The sequence below is a fragment of the Amphiprion ocellaris genome, chromosome 11 (genome assembly GCF_022539595.1).
Source record: "Amphiprion ocellaris isolate individual 3 ecotype Okinawa chromosome 11, ASM2253959v1, whole genome shotgun sequence".
Lineage (NCBI taxonomy): Eukaryota > Metazoa > Chordata > Actinopteri > Pomacentridae > Amphiprion > Amphiprion ocellaris.
The window spans coordinates 3982147-4003190 of NC_072776.1; the positions used below are offsets into that span (position 1 = coordinate 3982147).

Consider the following 21044-nt stretch of genomic DNA (forward strand, 5'->3'; position numbering starts at 1 on the left):
AGGCTTACATTGCGCTAAACTATGACTCATCAACGTTGCTAACATTTTAAATTGTACATTTTTTGATGAAAATATCTACAGATGAGATGGATTAAAACACTTATGAAGTTTGAAAAGTACGCAGCTGCCATGTCAGTTGTATAATTCTGATTCTAGATGAGCTTATTTATTTGTAATACTTCATGTATATTTTATTGCCAGTAGGGATGTCCGATAATATCGGCCCACTGCTATTATCGCCCCGATATCTGTAATATCGGTCAATATTATTATCGGGGGTTTTTGCCTATCATGAAAACCGATAAAATAATGCCTGGATTTCGCCAGCATTTACCCACTCATATAGGGAGGGAGGGTGTGAACTGTTTTTGAGACTATTTTAAAAAGGCATAAATATGGCATTTTTTCCATAACTTAAGTTGAACTAGTTTTCTTATTTTGCAGACGTTTACATTCGGAAAGCCTCCAATGGGTCATAGCAATAAAACTAGGCATGATGCGTTAATCCCACCACAGGAGATATGTGATGTTACCTAAAGTTAGTTAAATACCCCACATATATCGGTATCAGTTGATATCAGAATCAGAAATTGAGAGCTGGACAATATTAGCATATCAGTTATTGGCCAAAAAGCCAACATCGGACATCCCTACCTGCCAGTGCTTATTTATGGATCCTGAAGTGTGACTGTTGATTGTATTTGCATGTTTCTCGTGTGTTCCTGCTGGTTTTACTTTGTTAAATGACCAGTTCAGCACCGCCAGTGGAAGATCCTCAAAGCAAAAACCAACCGTGGGTTTATTAAATAGCAAAGTCAGACAAGACGACTCCAATCCTTCAATCAGGATTCAAAATGGGTCTTAATAAAATACGACTGGCTTATAAAGTTCGTCACAGTTTTACAGTATCCAAAGTGAAAGTTTGAAACAAAAAATGCAGAGGTATCAACAAAGTAAAGGCAGAAGACAGTTAAATAGTTTGCTAAGGAATATATCTTCTGATACTACAACATCAGTCTGGCTTAAAAAAAAAAAAAAAGAAACAAAACAGAAGACAAGAAGGCTCTAGCAAAAATCTAACTCACCTGATTCTCTTCAACACTCAAATATACAACAATGTACATATTTTAGTAAACAACCTTAATTTGAATAGATAATCTTGTTTATACCCGGTGGGAAAAAAATAACATTTATATCCTTTTTCATCCAACGCTGTCCTTGTTCAGATCTGGTTTGTCTGCTGCTATCAAGAATAAAGATGTGGTCCACGACTGTACACATTTCACTCCCTTTCTGAACCATAATTATGCATCCAGTGAATTAAACATAGAAGACACATGCGAGGACCACAGCTGTCGTGTCCTTCCTCCGTTTTAAAGGGACTCCAGCTTCATCACTGGATCTGGATTTCTACTGACGAGTTCCAGGAGGGAGCGTGAGGTTGGCCATCAGCTCGTGAACAGATGAAAATATGGTGCACTCACCTGGGAGAAGAGAAATATTCAGTCAGGGAAAGTCTGCATTAAAGTCTGAGTAACAAAACAGAACATTCAGCTGATGCCAGAGAAGACATTAACTGCAGATTGTAAATTAGTAAAATTATAAATTTGAAATAATTTCTAGACCATGACAAGTTGTTCTGATCATAAAGTAAAATATTGGATTGTTTATTGTTCTTTTGGCATTTTGTGTCTCATTTTTGTAATATTTTGTCTTCTTGTGTCTGACTTTTGTTCGTCTCATGTTTTTGTAGTTTTGTTCCTTTTGCTTGTCTCATTTGTGTTCAATTTTTTGTCACTTTTTAATTCTTGTTGAAATTTTTGTCTTTTTGTTTTATTTTCTGTCGTTTGTCTCATTTTTGTCATTTTGTGTCTCGTTTTTGTAATATTTTGTCTTGTTTTTGTTGTTTTTTTGTCTTCTTGTGTCTGACTTTCGTCGTTCATCTCATATTTTTGTTGTTTTGTTCCTTTTTTGTCTCATTTGTGTCCAATTTTTGGTCGCTTTTTAACTGTTGAATTTTTTGTCTTTTTTGTTTTGTGTCATTTGTCTCGTGTCATTTTGTGTCTCATTTTTGTAATATTTTGTCTTGTTTTGGTTGTTTTTCGTCTTTTTTTGTCTCATCTTTTTGTCGTTTTGTTTTTCGCTTTTGTCGTTTTGTGTTTCCTTTTTGTCTTGCTTGTGTTTTTTGTCTTATTTTTGTCGTTTTGTTTTTTGCTTTATTCATTGTTTCATGTTTGTCATTTTGTTTCACGTCTTTGTCATTTTTTGTCTCATATGTCCATTTTTTTTGTCACTTTGTAACTTTTTTGTCTACTTTTTTGCTTCCAGCTGGGAGTCTCACCCTGTCTGGCCGGGTGCAGCTCGTTGAACCTCTTCAGGATGTTAGAAACCATGAGTGCAGCGGCCCCGGAGGAGCTGTGTTGTCTGGGGATGTCGGCCTGCTGCGTGAGGCCCGTGGCCATGTCGTACACGATGGGCACGATGATGCTCACCGGCTCCTGGGGCACCGGGATACGCTGAGTCAGCTGCAGCTGTGGGGCAAATCAGAGCAAACACACAGCGTCAGGTTGATTCAGACAGTCACAGGTTTATTATAACTCATGTCTCGGTTGCAGAAGGGGAGGCGCTGCTGAGACTCACAAAGAAAAGCATCTTCGACTTGAGCACCACAGCGATGGTTCCAGGAGGAGCGATGGGCGGAGCGCTGGGAGGGATGGTGAGACAGAACTGGACGTTCCACTTCAACTGTCCAGCCTGGTCAGGGAACTGCAGGGAAAAGCAAAGTAAGATAAGATAAATGTTATTGATCCTATAGTTGGGAAAGGTCATCGTTACAGCAGCTCCAAAGAAAAAGTATAAAGGCAGTGCAAAAACAAATAAGAAAAAACAGTGCAAAATTGCAGAGAACACTATATACAGAAGATGATTTTTTTTTTTTAAAGAAGACTATATACAGGAAGATAAGGCTGTATCAGTTATCGCACATAAGTAGGTGGAATGTGTATGTAAAGGCCTCTACACACTGTGTGATTTTAACAATCCTATAAGTTCACAGTTTGCTCCACTGTACCACATGAATCTAATCTTTGGGCACGACGTGAAGTTTGCTCTGTGCAGATGCACGATGAAAACGCAGCTAAATCTCAGCCTACGATGTACGTGAGTCAACGTGAATGAAGAATAAAATGTCATCAGCGTGCGCCGTCCATCCATGAAAAATAAACAACCGAAGCATAAACGGAGCTCCTACAATCACAGGGAAACTAGCCAAACATGAACAGAGCTCCTACAATCACAGGGAAACTAGCCAAACATGAACAGAGCCCTACAATCACAGGGAAACTAGCCAAACATGAACAGAGCCCTACAATCACAGGGAAACTAGCCAAACATGAACAGAGCTCCTACAATCACAGGGAAACTAGCCACACATGAACAGAGCTCCTACAATCACAGGGAAACTAGCCAAACATGAACAGAGCCCTACAATCACAGGGAAACTAGCCAAACATGAACAGAGCTCCTACAATCACAGGGAAACTAGCCACACATGAACAGAGCTCCTACAATCACAGGGAAACTAGCCAAACATGAACAGAGCTCCTACAATCACAGGGAAACTAGCCAAACATGAACAGAGCTCCTACAATCACAGGGAAACTAGCCAAACATGAACAGAGCTCCTACAATCACAGGGAAACTAGCCAAACATGAACAGAGCTCTACAATCATAGGGAAACTAGCCAAACATGAACAGAGCCCTAAAATCACAGGGAAACTAGCCAAACATGAACAGAGCCCTCACCCTGCTGACATTTATGTGTTTGGAGAGAAATCCCAAAAAAAGGAGAAGAACATGGACGGTCGTGGCTCAGAAAGAGAGGCCAATCTGGGATGGCAGTTTTGCAAAGGGAGCTTGGAGTAAGTACTTGTTAGCATCTGCTAGCATTTTACGCTAGCATCTACTGTTATGGTCTGACATTTTCCAACGAAACAGTCGCAAATCATCTATTTGGGTGTAGCTCCAGTGTGGCGCTGATCAGTCATTCCATCCTGCATTTCTATTGGTTAGTTAGTTGACGTAGGTCGCAGCAGCAGTCATACTTTGAGATGATCACTCCAAAATTCTGACACTGTCAGACCATGACAACGTCCTTGAACCTGTCTCACAGAGCGACGTAGGACCACCGATTTAGAGCCAAGACCAAAGATATCACCACCATTCTCTCACCATTGTTATCTTTGGTCTGGGACGGTCGAAAATTGTACAGTGTGTAGAGGCCTTTAGAGGAAAAAGTGCAGCAGTAGTGCAACAGTCTGTCACTGAAGGCGCTGCTTAAAGAGTTCAGTCTGATGCAGAGGATGGGAGATGTTTCCTATGATAGTGGACAGTTTGGCCAGAGCCCTCCTCTCTCCCACCACCTCTATGGAGTCCAGGGGGCAGCCACAGACTGAGCTGCTCTTTTTATCAGTCTCAGAGCAAGAGTAAGGTAAATTAATTCATATGTCACCTTTAAACATAAAGGTATTTAATGATACACAGAAGCACCAACATGCACTTACAGGGCAGATGGTATACTGTACTTAGTTTGTTGTCATTCAACAGCTGAGAAATACTGACGAGTTATTTTCAGATGGTTTCTACAAAAACATAATACCATTCCCAATAAAAACAGGAAGTCACACAAACACTCAGAACTCAACAGGTACTACAGTATCTCACCAGTTCCAGCTTCATGATGCGTACACAGTCCCTCAGGATGTGAGTGGGTGCCCCCAGCAGCTTTGTGAAGGCATTCAGAGTGTTGTATTTAAAGGGAGGACCAGCGACCTGGACAGCAGGACAATAGAAGACGGATTGATGATGGTAAGATGAGTGTATGCTCCAATAAGTGGCCTTAATGCCACCATTCTGTAAAATTACTTTTAATGAAAGCACAACACAACATCCCAAGTTTTCCACATTTGAGACAAAGTGAACGCTGCTTCCACTTACACGGGTCTCAAAGAACCTCTCCAGCACCTGAAGCTCATCCTGGGACCAGGGACCTGCGTTTTCTGGAGTGACTTTGAGCTGCAGTGTCTGGTAGTTCTTTGGGTTCAGAGCCACCCGGCACTTGAGCACATCCGTCTTGAACATGATCACGCCCGGCTCGTTGGAGTTCAAAATAGACAACTGGAGGAGATGTGACACAGAAGTAGAGTGGTTACTGGACGGTGTGACGTGTCATCCACACTGCCATACTATACAATATGCAGGAAAAAAAATGTATTTCCCACTACAAACTGTGTTAAATGTAGTTTGTGGGACATTCTGAGCCACAAGTTTGCTACGACTCTCTATTCATTTTGCAAGCAGTTTTTAACTAGTTGGACAGCTGTAGCTTTTATGTTGCAGTGAAGACAGCACACATGGCGACGGCTTTCCTTTTCTTCCAAGCATCAGAAGAGTCTGACTTACGCTTGGGAGCCATAATGAAACGCAAAAAGTTAGTTAATGTAGCACAATCCAAGGTGGAGTACAACCGGAGAATGGAAACAAAGCCGTCTTATAGCGCCCCGTGACGACGTATTCATCCGCTCCACTCATCAACTAGTTCCACATAACCAGTTCAGACGTAACGATGAAACGCTGTAGTTCGAGGACGTCATAAACCGAGGACCTCTGTGCTTATTTTGTAAAGGCAACTGCAGTATGTACTTGAAGTAAAAATCTAACATTTAAAAAGCAATTTGAAATGTGGCCAAAATATCACGCATTGATTTCTCCAGAGGATTGGAATAAGACTCACGTTGGGCTCCTGCTGGATGATCCTCTGGAGGTGCCTTCTCATGATAACTGAACCCAGAAAGCGCTCCAGCGGCGAGCAGAGGTAGCTTCCTGCCAGGCCTGGCACCAAGCAGGGAGTGGGCGAGGGGAGCAGGAGCACATGCAAAGCATTGTGGGTAAGGATGGTAGGAATGGAGGCGGCCCAGGGGCGCTGAGGTAGCTTGCGGGGTGGAGGCATACTGGTAGGCATGACTTGTGAACCTAAATCAAAAAGAGAGAGACGTGTAGAAAAATGATGAGGCTAAGAAACACTGACATGAGCATATTGCAGATACACCTATATTTGTTTGTCACCAGATAAGTCTGTAGGATATGTATTGAGAGTCATCAAAATAGTTTGCCGATGTCTTAAAAAATTAACAAAAATCAGCACATTTTCATCACATTATTTTTTAATCTCAAGTATCTGTGTCAGTGTCGACGTCAACACTCCAGTATCATTTGAGTTCAAAAATAACACAAGGCAATACTGACAAAGCAGTACTTACTGGTCCCAGCACGTGGAGAATGAGGGTCAGGAATAGGCGAGTGCAGTGAAGGGTTACCAGGGGACATGCCGGGGATCCTCGCCCCAGGAGAAGGTCCTGAGACTTGAGGTGAACCTGGCCACTGGCCCCTGTTGTTGGGAGACACCATGGCATAAGGAGAGCTAGGGTCCAAAGCACCTAGGAAGAAGGAGAACCAGTCATCAGCCACATTGCAAGACCGAACATACAATAATGAACACAAACAAATACACCAGGAGTGTCAAACTCCCTTTAGTTCAGGGGCCACATTCAGCCCAATTTGATCTCAAGTGGGCCGGACCAGTAAAATCACAGCATAATAGTCAATAAATAAAGATAACTTCAAATTTTTCCCTTTGTTTTAGTGCAAAAAAAAGCACTTTTTGAAAATGTTCACGTTTCAGGAATTAAAAAACAGGACACAATATGTCAAAAGCGAGAAACAAAATTACAAAAAATGAGACAAACGACAGAACAAAACAGAAAAGAGACAAAAAAAGACAAAATGTTACAAAGCGACAAAAACAAGGACAAAAACAAGACAAAAAACTAAATGACACAAACAAGACAAAAAATTACAAAAGCAAGAAACAAAATTACAAAAAAATGGACAAACACAAGCAATAAAAACGCAAAACGACAAAAACGATACACAAAACAACGAATAAAGCGAAACACAAAATGACAAAAATAAGACAAAGACACAAGCAAGACAAAAATGAAACACAAAGCAACAAAAATATGAGATAAACAACAAAAGTCAGACGAAAAAAGACCAAAAACAACAAAAGCAGCAATGAAAGATTACAAAAACAAGACACAGAATGACAGAAGAATGAGCAATCTAATATTTTACTTAATGATCAAAACAACTTGTCATGTTCTAGAAATGATTTTAAATTTACAGTCTTGCAAATGTAAAATTTGCGGTTAATGTCTTCTCTGTAATTTTTACACTTTACAAAGTTGTCAAGCTGGCCAGACTGGACCCCCTGGCAGGCCGGTTTTCGACCGTAGGCTACATGTTTGACACCCCTGAAATACACCATCGTGTGCCCACGCTTTAAAAGTAATTTGTTTTATGCTTGCTAACGTCTGCAGCCTCGTGAAGACGTTCAGTTCAGCCTGTTCCAGCCCCCGCCCAGCACAGCAGATCTACCGCCAGGCCAGCTGCTTACCGTGGGGACTGGCAAAGCTGGTCTGACCCATGGCTATGCCCAGAGAAGACGGAGATGGGGTGGGCCCAAAAGGAGAGGGTGCCCTCAGAGCTCCACTAGGGGAGCCAGAGGCATGGATGTTCCCTGCACACACACACATACACACATCAAAGGGCTCATCAGACTCCAAGGATGACAAATTGTCCTCACACACAACCTCACACTCACTCACGTGCACACAAGCTAAAGCCGGGCAGGAGGGCTGTGGTCTCTGGCTGGCGGGCTGAGATGGAGGAGAATGGAAGGAGCACGACTAAATGCATGCTTTGTTCGCTCTTGGCTGCGAGGTGTGTACATGTTGCATGAGAAACACAACTGATGTCGTGGTTTCACAAATTTGAAATGGGCACACATGGTTGCACGGTCTCGTCTGACACACACATTTTGCTCTTGCAACAAATACAGGAGTCAGCAGGGAGGCCGATGACAGCGATGTGATACAGTCGTAAAACAATGATTGGCTGTTCATCATGCTGTATGGCAGCTTAACAAGCCCAGATGAAACCAACAACACAGGGTGACATTCACTCACACATCATTAGACACACACCAAAGCACAACACATGCCATTACCTGGTGACTGGGTGGGCATCATGGAGGGTGAGGGAGTGACATTAGCGTGGTAATTTGGTGGCGGTGAAGTGAGAGGAGGATAAACGCCTCCTGCACCTCCTCTCATCGTCTGTGGTGGCTGCAGCTGAGTTATTAGACTCTCCATCACGTCGACACCCACCGGCGAGGGCGACGGCGGGTTGTCGTCTTCATTTACCGAACGTCTGCGAGCATCCTGATTGCTGTCTACAAACATGTTGAGGAATGTCTAGAAAGTGAGGAGAAAGAATAAGAACTCATTTTTGGATTTATTTAGTTGCACACAGAACACAGAAGCGATCAGTCAAAATAGGTGCATATGACTTGATTAGGATACAATCTATTGTCCATTTCATGTTAACTTTCTGTGTTTACTAAAATAATGAAACATTTGGGGGAAATGATGGTTTCCTTTTCTTGTCAGGAGTCAGATTAAAAGATTGACAGCACTTTATGTCTGAAACAACTGTAAACAGCACTCAACCCATCACTGATGCTACGTGTCCACTAAATGCATTTTTCCCACATCTGAAAATGTCCCGCCTGGTGGGCGTGTACTTGAGGCCAGTAGCCGGTGTTCAACTCCTGCCGACCTTCTTCTCCAACTATCCTGCCCCTGATTGGACAAACTCATCGACTCCGGAGCTGTCTGCTCCTGGATTTCAAGCCAGATCAACAAGGCGGCTCAGTCGCAAACTTTCTCTTTTATTACGAAAACAGTTCAGTGAAAAGTATTTCTGAAAGCATCTGAGGTGAGAAATAAGCCATGCAGCAGCTAAATCTGTCCTCGTTTTAGTTCACAGGGGCAACTGTTAAGTTTCTGGACTACTGATCCGAAGGTCAGAAGTTCAAACCCCGATGCAGCCACTGTTGGGCCCTTGAGCAAAGCCCTTAACCCTTCCTGCTCCAGGGGCGCCATACCATGGCTGACACTGCGCTCTGACCCCAACTGGGATATGCGAAAACAACATTTCACAGTGCTGGAAAAATGTATTTGTGACAAGAAAGGCTTCTTTCTTTCTTTCACCGACGGATAGTTCAGACATTTGATGAAAGTTTGGTGATGCGCCGGATCTCTGCATGCCGCATCAAATTTGCATAAAGCAGAAGTCGAGTCTACTTTATACAAATAAAGTAGACTCGCTCTAGGGAGATGCACTGGATTGCAGCTGGAGACACACCGCAACTGGACCAGCATGCAACGTGGTGCGTTACACAAAGACAATGAATGGGATGCAGGAAATTGCCGGATCTAGTGGACACGTATCTTTAGGACAGAGCCAGGCTGACTGTTTCTTCCTGCTGTCCAGCATTTTCATGCTTTCAACGCATCACAATTCTTAGTCTTTGGTTGAAACAGTTACTAGTTATTTTAGAATCATGGGCAAAGTGTAAGCAGAAGGATTTTTAGTGCGGCAATACAAATATGAATGTAAGTTCAGGAGAAACTCGTAGCACATAGTATCCGTTACTTGGATTTACTGCTAGGCCTTTAGTCCTGGTGTACCTTGAGTCCTGGAGCAGGGTAAAAGCCCTCCACAATCTTAGTGTTGTCAAAGAGACTGTAGGCTCCGTCTCTGATAGCTACCACTCCACGGCTGCGGCAGTAAATGTCGATGCAGTACATGTTTCGGAACGCCAGTCGGATGTGTGTGGGTGACTGGGGTAGGATGGAGAAGCACTGGTAGGCAGTGTTGGTGCGCTGGGTGAGGCCCAGCATGGGCACTGTCGGTAGCTTGTTAATAGCATTCAGAGGAGCCTGTGTGTCGGAAAGCACCTGGAGAAAGACAAAAGAAAGGTTACCCAAGAAACTGAATTAAAAGCACTGCAGTAAAACTAGAGAAATGGAAAACATAGCATAAAGAACAAACAGCCCAACATTTAAGAACCTAGCATATTATGTGCTAGGGGTGGCAATCTTTGGGCACCTCACGATTCGATAACGACTAACGATTTGATTATAAATTGATTATTGATGCATCTTTAATTTATGTATATTGTCGGGATGGCCGTGTCGGTGAAATGGCGTTGGGATAGGATGGTGTATCTGGGCTCCAATGTATGCAGCAGTGCATCTATACATATAACGTAGCTCTTGTCCAGTTCGCTTCCACTGTCGACGTAGAAGGCGAAGTGTTTCCACACGTCTGCTTTTAAATTAGAAGGAGCTGTTCGGATCTCTCAGCGAGGCGGTCAGCCAGGTTTTACTCTTTGCGTGTGTCGCCATGTCTGCTCCAGTTCCCAAAGTGTCCCGGAGATGACGTGTACCGCGCTTCTTAGTTCCGCTTTATTTAGAACCTTCTGTATTACTTTAAATAACACATTTAAATAATCGAAATTTGGACATTTGTAAATTGATTCAGATTCGTCCACGTCCGAATCGCGATGCTTTGAAGAATCGGAAATTTTCCCCATCCCTACTATGTGCTGTAAGACAGTATGCTTGAATTGTCCCGATATTAAAGTCACTACAAAATGAAAAATACATTTTATAAACTCAAATCCTGCCTCCCTAAGTTGATTTTTCCTTTATCTCTTAAGCTCAATATTTGCTCCGAAAAAAATATTTGATTTCATTATTCTGATGTCTTCATATCAAAATACCTCTCTTTCCTCTTCCTGTCAAATAGAAAAAAATATCTTTGATGCCTCATTCTGCACTTGGGGGTGGTTATCTAATGAAATGTGATTGAAGTTGACCACAAACTCCACCCCACATAAAAAATAAGTGGTAAACTAGCAGAGCAGTAACATAGCAGGAAATGTGTGTTTGGATTTCATTTGAAAATAAATGTGCTTGAGGTCTGGTTCATTTTTGTCCTCCTGCTCTCACAGCACAGATGATGGAGGTGTGTGGTTTCCTCTGCTGTTCAGTTCTCCTCAGTGATACAGCATTATTGTATTCACTAAGCCACATCGCATGTTTTTAGCAATCAAATCACATCCGTTGGTTTTTTATCTCACTTGTAACAAACCCAACCCATATATTTAGTTTCTCTCAGAAATACATCACATTTTCAAGACAAACAAATGATAACTTTCGACTGTATAACATTAAATGAAACAGTTCCCCATTTATCAGTTAGTTCAACATATGAAAGCTAATTTAAAACATCTAAAAGGATCCTTAAAAGACATTTAAATTATTAGTTGATAAAAATCTGACAAGTGCACATGTGGTTATTGTGTACCTGCAGCAACTGCATCACATTTGGGCTCTTGTTGAACATCTCCTGCAGCTGATGGAGGATGATATTATGGCAGTTGGAGCAGCCAGAGTTCGGCCCCACAGTGCCCAGCGCGAGGTGGAAACGATGGCTGTTGGAGTTCCACTGGATGGTGACCGAGCTGCCCTTTGTGGTGCCGTAACACAGCACCATCTTACGGTAGTTATACAGCCGCACCTCTGAGAACAGGCTCAGGTAAGACGGCATCTCTGGAGGGAAGAAGTCATAAAGTGCAGCAATGTTAAATGGGTGTGTTGCTTTCAGCACTGGAGACTCTGATGAATTAAACATGACCTTCCACTTCCACTGTAATTCTGCCTGTGTATACATTTCTACATGCACATCAATTCACCCACATTCACAAACGGGACACGCCGGACTTTTAAATGTGATGTTACAATTGGTATTCTCTATTTTCATTTCAGTTACAATCATAAAAGCCGTTCAATGAAACTTCACCTGTTAATGCATTTCCATACATCTGCAAAAAATGCACTAAACAGTTTAAGATCAAATGACCAATTCAACAAGTAACACAGTTGTTCATTTACATGTAAGTGCAATCTTGGTTTCTCAGATGAACATTTGCACATACCTGGCAGTGCACGAGAGAAGTTGAGAACACACTGGTAGAGCTGACTGATGGCATTCCAGTCATTGAGGAACATCTCAACAACCTTCCGCCCACCCACCGGCTCCGACAGAGGGTTTTCATAGGTCAGATACACGTGCCGCGTAGTGGCTATAAGAGAGGACAGATGAAGCAGATGTAGATCGTTTCTCTTATTCACATAAACGCAGAGCCCTTGATGTTTAGTGCAAGACATTCTAAGAAAAAAGACTGAGTGTTCTTGGCATTCTATATTCAATTAATCAATCAAAATGTATTTATAGAGCATTTTACAACAACATAAAAGAAGACCAAAGTGCTTTCCATCAGCATGATAAAACAAAACAATACAATTTGGTTACTACAAAACAATAAAACCAAAATGCAGCACAGATGAATCGGTAACATTTAAATAGGGCATTTTGGGATGACATGAAAAGAAAACAGCGCTGGGAGTCAAAGGCACGTCTGAATAAGTGACTTTTTAGTACGGACTTGAAAAGCAACAGGTTGGTGAGAAGACAAAGTTCTAGTGGAAGTGTGTTCCAGAGTCTCGGAGTGGCAACAGCAAAAGAACGATCACCCCACTGCTTGTACCGGGACCTGGGCACGTGTGGCTTTATTCAGTTCTTAATTTGTGACTATCATTTTAAGATGCAGTTGCTACCCCTGATGTTTTTGCAGTCTATGTTGGACATAACACATTTGAAAACTTTCAAAATAAATTCAGTTTTTGTGGATAAAGCAAAGTAAATAAATAAATGACACTGTAAATGGTGCGTACCTTGCTCTTTGCTGTGTGTGCTGTTAAGAGGGCAGTTGGCCAGCACAAGTTCAGCCACCCAGGTCCTGTTATTCCTGCCTTGAAGGCGGAAGGTGCAGTCCAGCAGGGAACGATCTAAGGCTCTCCTGGTTTCCTCTCCTACACCTTTACAGGCAGGAATCCTGCAAAATAAAACCAACATGCTGGGAATTCAAAATGGTTTACAGCTTTTACAGTTTATTACACTTTGTACAAAAGGATATTTTTTCCGCATAAATGCATGTTCATGTTTGTGTCGTACTTAAGCAGACGTATTGCATGACTGCTACCGTCTCCCTCCACTTGGACTCCCTGATTAGCAATCTCCATGTTGGACAGCTGTTCAAAGATGGACAAACAGACATGTAGTGACAGTCATGAAATTTTTTTATTCAATACACACTAAAATGATTTAAATTATCTAAGGGTGACGTACCTCTGTTCTGAGGCCAATAAAAGGCATGTTGGTATCGCACATCGCTACTAGGTGAGCCAGTTCTTTGTTAAAGGCACAAATTTCTCCAGACCGCTTAGGTTTCTTTGGCTCTGGGTCCACCTGTTCTCCTGGAATCTGCAGAGCAGCAGAGACCAAAAAACATGTTGAAAAGACATGTATTTGGATGTACACATCCAGCTGTATATACAGAATACATCCCCTTTGCGCCCCACAAGTCACATCCTTTTCCACAGTGTAAGCTTATCCGTTCCAACCCCACAGCGTTTGGAATAGCATCCCCGTCTTCCAAGCATGATATCCCTATTTTCCTAACTGGAATTCTGAATGAATGGCTGGTTTTATTCTGCTGGGAATCGAGAGAAAGAAAGACCTGACTGGCTGTACAGAAAGGCCAAAAAAGGCACTGCAACTGATCAATGCTCAGACCCATCCTACATTTCTGCTGATTCTGATTGATTCCCTTGTCTTGACCAGCTGTATCTTCCTTTACCTCCTCTTCTTCCTCCTCGTAATTCTCTTCCTCATTATTGTTCATGCCATTTCTGTGATCTCCCTCCTTTCTTGGTCCTTCCTTATGTCTTACTTCATCCTGTTCTACGTTCTCTTCGTTATATGTTTTACCTAAAAATGTCTTACCACACATGAGGAAGACAACAAGAATGACCAAAAGTCCAATTAATAGTTAAGTGATACTGTCGCAGACAATACACAGCAGGAATATTAGATCTGAATCATTATGTCTGTATTATAAGTCAACAGTATCTTGCATCTCAGCGTGGTCAGAAAATTTCACATTTTGCCCACCCAAAATGTCAAACTCCTAATCCAGCATCACAAACATTAAAACCTGAACAAACATTAATGTGAGTATGATGAAAGATATCTGAAGAACTACCTTTCTCTTAGTCCCAGGTCGGACCCCTCTCCCTGTTGTAGGGTCTTGGACAAGGTGTTCGAGGTTGGGCTTGAAATGCTGCAGAAGCTGAGCGCACATGGGCCCGTCCTCTCCCTCCAACTGAGAGACTGACAGGAAGGAGTACTTGTACTGCAGTGCTGTGGGACTGCTCGGCACTTCAAGCATTTCCACCACCTACAAAAAAAGGAAAACAAAGAAAAATTCATGTGCGTAAGGTGGGGAGGAAGGAAAATTCAAGACATTCTCTTTCAGGGATTTCAGTTCAGCCCTTTTTAGCAACATGTTGGCAACGGAACTCACAATGTAGTACTGTGGAAGACGTGTCAGCTTGATGAAGAGTTTGTGTTTGGACAAGCTGCCAATGGGGTGAGAAGCTGAGTTGGAGAGGTGAAGGACATCAGTACACACAGTGGGAAGGTGTTTCACAGACTGTCGACAGCGCTGCTCTCCCAACCAGAACCTGGCAGAGAGAGAAAAAGAGTCAGCCGTCATGAAAGCTGCACTGCAAAGGGTGCAAGGTTCATGGCTCGTACTCAGTCCCTTCACACTGATCAGTAGTGCTAGACTCTCACAGCACATGCCCTTCATCTTAGCACTCACCATCGCACCAAGTGTTGCTGCTAACTGCAATTAGTCAAATCTGATAATCTGTCTCCTATTGTTGACTCTTTGATCTTCTTTACTATCTACACACACACTTTCAACTCTGAACTGTGAATATATATTTATTGCTTTTATTTAGAATATATATTCATTGTTTTTATTAATTTGAGGTGGACTTACTTCAGTTGTTGAAGCCAAGTTATGATGCGCTTCATATCATCGTTGATGGTCTTTTCAATGTCATCCAGCATGGACTGATCTACAGAGAGAACACACCAACTGTTAGAGCTGAGCATAAAAAAAAAAACAACAGCAGAATAACACAGAAATAAATTACAGATTGAAATCATCTGAGCCAAAGCACCAGAAAAATAGTTATTTCCATTTGTATTATACAAAACCAAAGCCTTATATACACACATTAGACACAAGAACCTAACTAGAACCAACACAATCAACATACATAAAACAGTAAAAACAGTTCTGGGTAAGTATTTGCTCCTGCTTACCTAATCCATACAGCATGGGTTGGAACATGCCAGAGTGCAGATCTACAAAAATGTGTAGGCACTCTGAACGACCGCAGGGCTCAAGGATTGGAATAACCAGTGTGGGTAAAGCAGTCTCTATGAATGCTGAAACAAACAAAAACACACTTAAGCGTGTCTTTTCAATGCTGCAAATGACTCAAAAGCGTGGTTACAGATATTAGTTGACAGAAGGACAATGTGGGATGCGCGAACGTCTCTAAGAGCTAATTACAGTTTTGAACATGTAATTCATTGCAGTTAAGAAAACAAAAAAAATCTGATTTTTTTCAAGGCTGAAATGATGCCGTCTGCATTCAAATATTACTAACGCAAGACAATGGTTGTAGTTCATAGGAGACTAAAGAGGTTTCAATGGCTTTGCTACATAAATACCTAAGAATGTATTACTTTTTCAGTGACAAAAAAGAAGAATGATTACATACAGTTGTCACTGGGATTGCTGGTCTTTAGAATAGCCTTCAGCTCCTGCAGCTTCTGATGGGATCGGGCGTGCACACTGTCAATCAAAAGTTTCTCCACTGATAGGTGATCAATCTGAAAAACAAAAGAGAGAGAACACATTACAGGACTCTAGCACCAGCTTCATATTACATTAAAAATCGGTTTAGAATATTTATGTACGTTACCTTCATAGCTCTCTCCATCAATTTAGAGTCGCAGGCAGGAAGAGGAGGCTCATGAGATATTTGTAATGGCTTGGATCCGTCTGATTCATCAATCTTGATAGTGACTTTATGTACTGACGCTGTACCCGTTTTCCTACCCAAAACTTGTTGGCTAGAGGAACAAAGTGATAAGACAACAGCGAGAAGAGAATGAGAACTGCATGAAGGCATTCTGCCATTGTGAGCCTTCACTAATCTTTCAATTTTGCTGGTTTGGTAGCTTGTTGAGAACACAGTATTCATGTCCTTATATGTGAGACCACTTCACAGAGTCTTACTTCCAGACAGTGAGTGTGAGGTATTTTGCAGGCACATATCTCTCTTCTTGCACCAGGTCTCCCCAGCGCTCTCTGATCAGCATCAGTGTCTGAGAGTGTAGCACCTCTAGCTGCAGGGACAGACAGAAGGAGTCTGGAAACAACTCGGTTAAAGAAAACAGTGTGGGAAAATACTGGTCAAGGTGGACAGAGGTAAAGTATTATGGACATCTTCCCATTTAAATTCAGAACACACTCGCACACATATCCTCACGACACACTCCATTAGTAAAAGGGGTGTTTGTGCCTCACACAGACTGCTCTTTGACGTGGTGGCGGGGGAAAGGCAGAGCAGAGATGTACTGATTAGCATTGTGATTAGCACAGTTGGGCTCAGCTCGCATGCATGATTAAGGACTATGAGGGTAGCATGAATGCTAACGAGCAGTTGTTTCTTTCTTTGCATGAAAGCCATGAAAGCCTTGAGTTATGCTCTGACTGACAAGTCGGGAAAAATCCTCTGTGCTGTGAATACTGCCTGACGAAACAAAGGTTAGCTTAATTGGTTTTGATGTTGACAAGATTCTAACTTTACATTTAGTTCAACATGCAACTTAGCTCTATTTTCAATAAACAAGGGCATGATCAAATTAAGAATGAATCAGTGTTTTGCTATAATATCAACATGTGCAGAAGCAAACACCTCCATTAAGAGTTAAATACACCTCACATGACCTGCTGGGTGACTGGTTATAGGAAAAACAGTGCTGCCATTTCCTTGTCATTAACAAAAGGCTGTTGTGTGCGTTTGAGAATTCATGAAGGGGGGCTAAGAAGGATGTAATTCTGCAGCTGTGTTTCTCATTGGAATGCTGCACTTGTCTGCTTGACCAGTCAATACTCTATATGCTCCGACACACACCCCTGCCCTACTGCAGTAGTTTAGAGCAGACTGGGATAAAAGCCAAGTGGTTGCAGCCTGGACATAACCAAAATGCCTGCGTGCGTGTGGATAAACAAAGCATAAGAAAGGATACGCAAGCAGTTGTACATGTCCTGTAGGGGCTTTTCATCTGCACAAAGACGTGCCTGGACCAACTCGTGGATGAAGTTCACCTGCAAACTGTGGACCAAGGCTCGCCCATCTGTCAGTCCGGAGTGGGAGGGGGAATAGATGGACCGTGGGAACAGGGTGACAGAAAGACAAACCAAGATGGAGAGTGAAACATTAGCACTGAAGTATACGGTTAATCGGCTTGTAATGGTTAGTTTCTATGATGTGAAGCCAAGCTGGAAGAAGGCATGCCTTACCTCCAGTTTCTTTGTCTTCCACCAGAATCTCCAACTTCAGAAGTCTCCAGGGAATGTCAGGGTCATCTCCCATCACGGTCAAGGTGGCTTCAAACTCTCCCTCCACACGAAACTTTACACGCCCATTAGCTACACAAACATACACACAAGCAAAACATACAGGTAAGATCTTCTCAGTAACGTTAAAAACAAACTGCTAAAGTATTCCTGTCAATTAAAAGTGGAGTTGAAATTCTAGTTAGTGTCTACAGAAAGCTAACGTGTGAAATTATCACTGCGATCTTTCCAAACGTTTCTGCTCCCCCTCCTATCCTGTGCAAGAATACAATATGGATGATCGCAAACATGCACAGGACATGCTGAAAGGGTGTTGTGTGGACTGGTCCAAGTTTCTTTGTTGGTTTCACATTTACTGAAACACTCCTGTGTACTAACACTGGATTTTTATTCAGCACACACACAGAGCAGCTGGCTAGCAAAAAGTGACAAGCCATTTGTTGAATTTTACAAAAAAAAAAATTTATTAGATTAGATTAGACTCGCATACTCCACCTTTAAAACACACTAGAGAGGATTTAGACAAACTGCTCACCAACTGTGAGATTCGCTAGTTGGGGTGGCAAGTCTGTGGTGACGAGGCGGTGTCGCAGAATCTGATTCAGCTGGTTCAGGGTGGTCAGCTTCTCGACCTTTGTAATGGGGTCTGGAGGAATTATCTTATCCTACACAAATGGACACAGAAAGAATTGTGGTGACATACCAAACATAGAAAAGAGAAAGCTGGATTTTCCATCATCTCTACATACCAGTCCATTACTAGAAGAAAACAGCAAAAGAAGTTTAACACTCACTCTTATGCAGGTGGGCAAGCGTGGGTATGACCCCGTGGTGAGCACATCGATGGCAAAGGGGATGGCAAAGCTGGGCAAACGAGCATGCACTAGGGCATCTCTGGCTAGCGATGCCAGCCTATCAGCCGTGTCCACAAACAAGATGGTCTGCTGGTCCAAGAAGCTGGAGATCATCTGTTACCATGGATACCGTGGGAGAGTGGGAAGGGTAAGTTGATTTTGCACTCTGATGGATTCAAAGCAATTTGCGGGTTTATTATGAAAAGCCATCAAACCACAGTAATATCAGTGAAATGCAAACAACATACCGCACACTTCTCAACTTTCCCTGCATTGCTTGCCCACTTGACCAGGGCAAGGAGGCGCACAAACAGCTGCCTGGTGCGACTGGCAAACTGGACGATCTCAATTTTTCTGAAAAAGGATCAACAGTTAAATAAAACTTATTCTAAAGCAAAACTACCTGGCTGAACAAGTGACTTATTGAGTGAGAAGACAACAAAATAATGGAATTAAATTTATAAACACATACCTCTCCATGTCTGTTTTTCTGGGAAGCCTGGAACAACATAAAACCTTAAATTATCATATTTCCTACATCTTCTAAGTAGAGCCGCAGCACAACAGATTTAGTAGCAAACTATCTGCACCCCTGCATTGAGTACAGTATCTTTTCTTTAAACAAAAACTATTTAGAAATGATTAAAACACCTTATTTAGAACAACAAACCAAAAATTATAGCTTCACACAAGTAGTTATCTGGACTAAAAAGCCAGTAGTCAACGTGAAAAGTCTGATTCAGTCATTTTGCCATGTGTTGTTTACCTGGATGCCCCTGACAAGAACAGTAGTTATCTGTGCAACTGCTATCTACCGTGAATGCGAAAAGCAAGTTAGTGGTCCCAACTGTTTGAGCCAGAAAGATGCATTTTAGAGTATGAAAGAAGATTTACCAACGTTAGCTTGTTAGCCCGCCAGTTCTCCTAGTTATGTCTGAATGAGGCCTACAATGCTAATATGTTACTTACAGTTCCGCCAGCAGGGTGATTTCATGGTAGGTCCTCTGGAGAAGGAACTCAATAAGCAAGCTCAAACGGACCCCCTGCGTGGCCGGTGCCCCGGGTGGTGGCGGCTGTGGACCCGAAACCACCGGACCTCCGAGTGGGACGAGCTGCCCATCTGACCCGATCTGCACCGGAGCCATTTTACAATGACGCTAACGACTAGTTAGCTGCGTCGATGCACACCCAGGGCTACAACGGAAAACTATCGGGCTGTGGTCGCTAACTCCCTGTGGAAAAGACTTTCCGAGCAGTCTCACAACATTGTCTTAACGAGAAAAGTCTCTCGGTGTGGACTTGGTTTCCTCGTTCAGGAGAAAACTCGGCAAATGCACAAAATTTGGTAACTCATTACGGAGAAGACTCAACACCGCGGAGCCGCCATCTTTGCTGTCGGTGCTGATTACCATAGGAGCGGTGGGAGAGAAAACCCAGAAAGGAGTTCTGAGGAGTGAGATTCATGAACGTCTCTCAGTCTGTGGTGGCTGTGGGACACAACTAATTGTTTAATGTCACGTTTGCGATAATACATACGTGTGTGTTGCTTGTATGTTACACGATTAGCTTAGCAAAATAGCTTGTAGCAGTCAATATTCTCCAGTCTGTTAACAAAAATTTATTATTATTATTATTATTATTATTATTATTATTATTATTAATAATAATAATAATAATAATAATAATAATAATAATAATAATAATAATAATAATAATATCTATTATTACTATCTAAAAAAATAAAAAATAAAAAAACCTTGAATTTCCCAAGGGAGTAATAAAGTATCTATCTATCTATCTATCTATCTATCTATCTATCTATCTATCTATCTATCTATCTATCTATCTATCTATCTATCTATCTATCTATCTATCTATCTATCTATCTATCTATCTATCTATCTATCTATCTATCTATCTGTAATAATAATAACAATAATAATGACACAATTAGGGCTTCAACTATTGATCATTGTCATTTTTGATTAATCGATAAGTTGTCTGCTATAAAATGTGAAGAAAATTGTAAGAAATCTGGATCAATGGTTCCAATAGCTCAAGATCAGAATCTGAATCTGGGTTTTTTTTGTTTTTTGTTTTTTTTTTTTTGTTGCCAAATAGGTTTTCACATATGAAGAAATTGACTTAAAGTTTAATATAGGATAAAAAAATTTTTTAAAAGCAAATGTAGCAAATCAAACCTATTATAAAGTAATGGAAGTGTTTACGATGGCATTTAATTGTGACAGCTGTACAGATAATGCAGGAATGTGCAAACTGTTTGCCTGGGAATGTTCAAAATTGCACAGTATGTTGTGTAAACAACCTGAAATGTGCAATAGGATAATATATAAAAAGCAGTGCGTTAATGTAATACAGAGAGAGGCAACGTCACCCGGCTGCTGTTGGGATGTCCTCTAATGTCTTCTTTTGTCCACAATCCGAAGACATTCAGCTTGCTGTCATAGCGCAGTAAAGAAACTGGAAAATATTTACATTCATTAAGCTGGAATCGGGGAATTGAAACCTTTTTTGTTTAAAGAAAAATACTCAAATTGATTACTAAAATAACTGGCGATTAATTGAATAG

General features: G+C 41.7%; 1 protein-coding gene across 2 annotated transcripts; it reads right to left on the reverse strand.

Moving 5' to 3' along the window:
* Positions 1–767: 767 nt before the first annotated feature.
* On the reverse strand, positions 768–19860 carry med14 (mediator complex subunit 14). Of its 2 annotated transcripts, XM_023288866.3 has the most exons (29): positions 19424–19860; positions 18927–18953; positions 18703–18808; positions 18395–18568; positions 18136–18265; positions 17544–17672; positions 17270–17377; positions 16254–16386; positions 15937–16087; positions 15733–15844; positions 15269–15394; positions 14940–15018; positions 14457–14616; positions 14136–14330; positions 13220–13354; positions 13046–13122; positions 12766–12926; positions 11967–12113; positions 11336–11580; positions 9652–9921; positions 8127–8373; positions 7515–7637; positions 6319–6495; positions 5793–6031; positions 4997–5176; positions 4724–4831; positions 2641–2766; positions 2342–2531; positions 768–1484 (listed from the first exon to the last, which is right to left on the reverse strand). In XM_023288866.3, the coding sequence occupies exons 1-29, from the start codon at positions 19597–19599 to the stop codon at positions 1411–1413; spliced, it is 4305 nt and encodes a 1434-aa protein (XP_023144634.1). In that variant the 5' UTR covers positions 19600–19860; the 3' UTR covers positions 768–1410. The 2 variants fall into 2 exon arrangements, with proteins under 2 accessions (XP_023144634.1, XP_023144635.1); XM_023288867.3 differs by lacking the exon at positions 7515–7637.
* Positions 19861–21044: the final 1184 nt, after the last annotated feature.

What these genes read in the sequence shown, in the direction of transcription:
- med14 (XM_023288866.3), bottom strand. Translation starts at nt 19,599, where the DNA reads ATGGCTCCGGTGCAGATCGGGTCAGATGGGCAGCTCGTCCCACTCGGA. An exon ending in AGAAAAACAGACATGGAGAG is followed by an intron (nt 18,809 to 18,926) that starts GTATGTGTTTAT and finishes ATCCTTTTTCAG; the next exon opens with AAAAATTGAGATCGTCCAGT. An exon ending in TTCTCCACGTGCTGGGACCA is followed by an intron (nt 6,032 to 6,318) that starts GTAAGTACTGCT and finishes TTTTTGATTTAG; the next exon opens with GTTCACAAGTCATGCCTACC.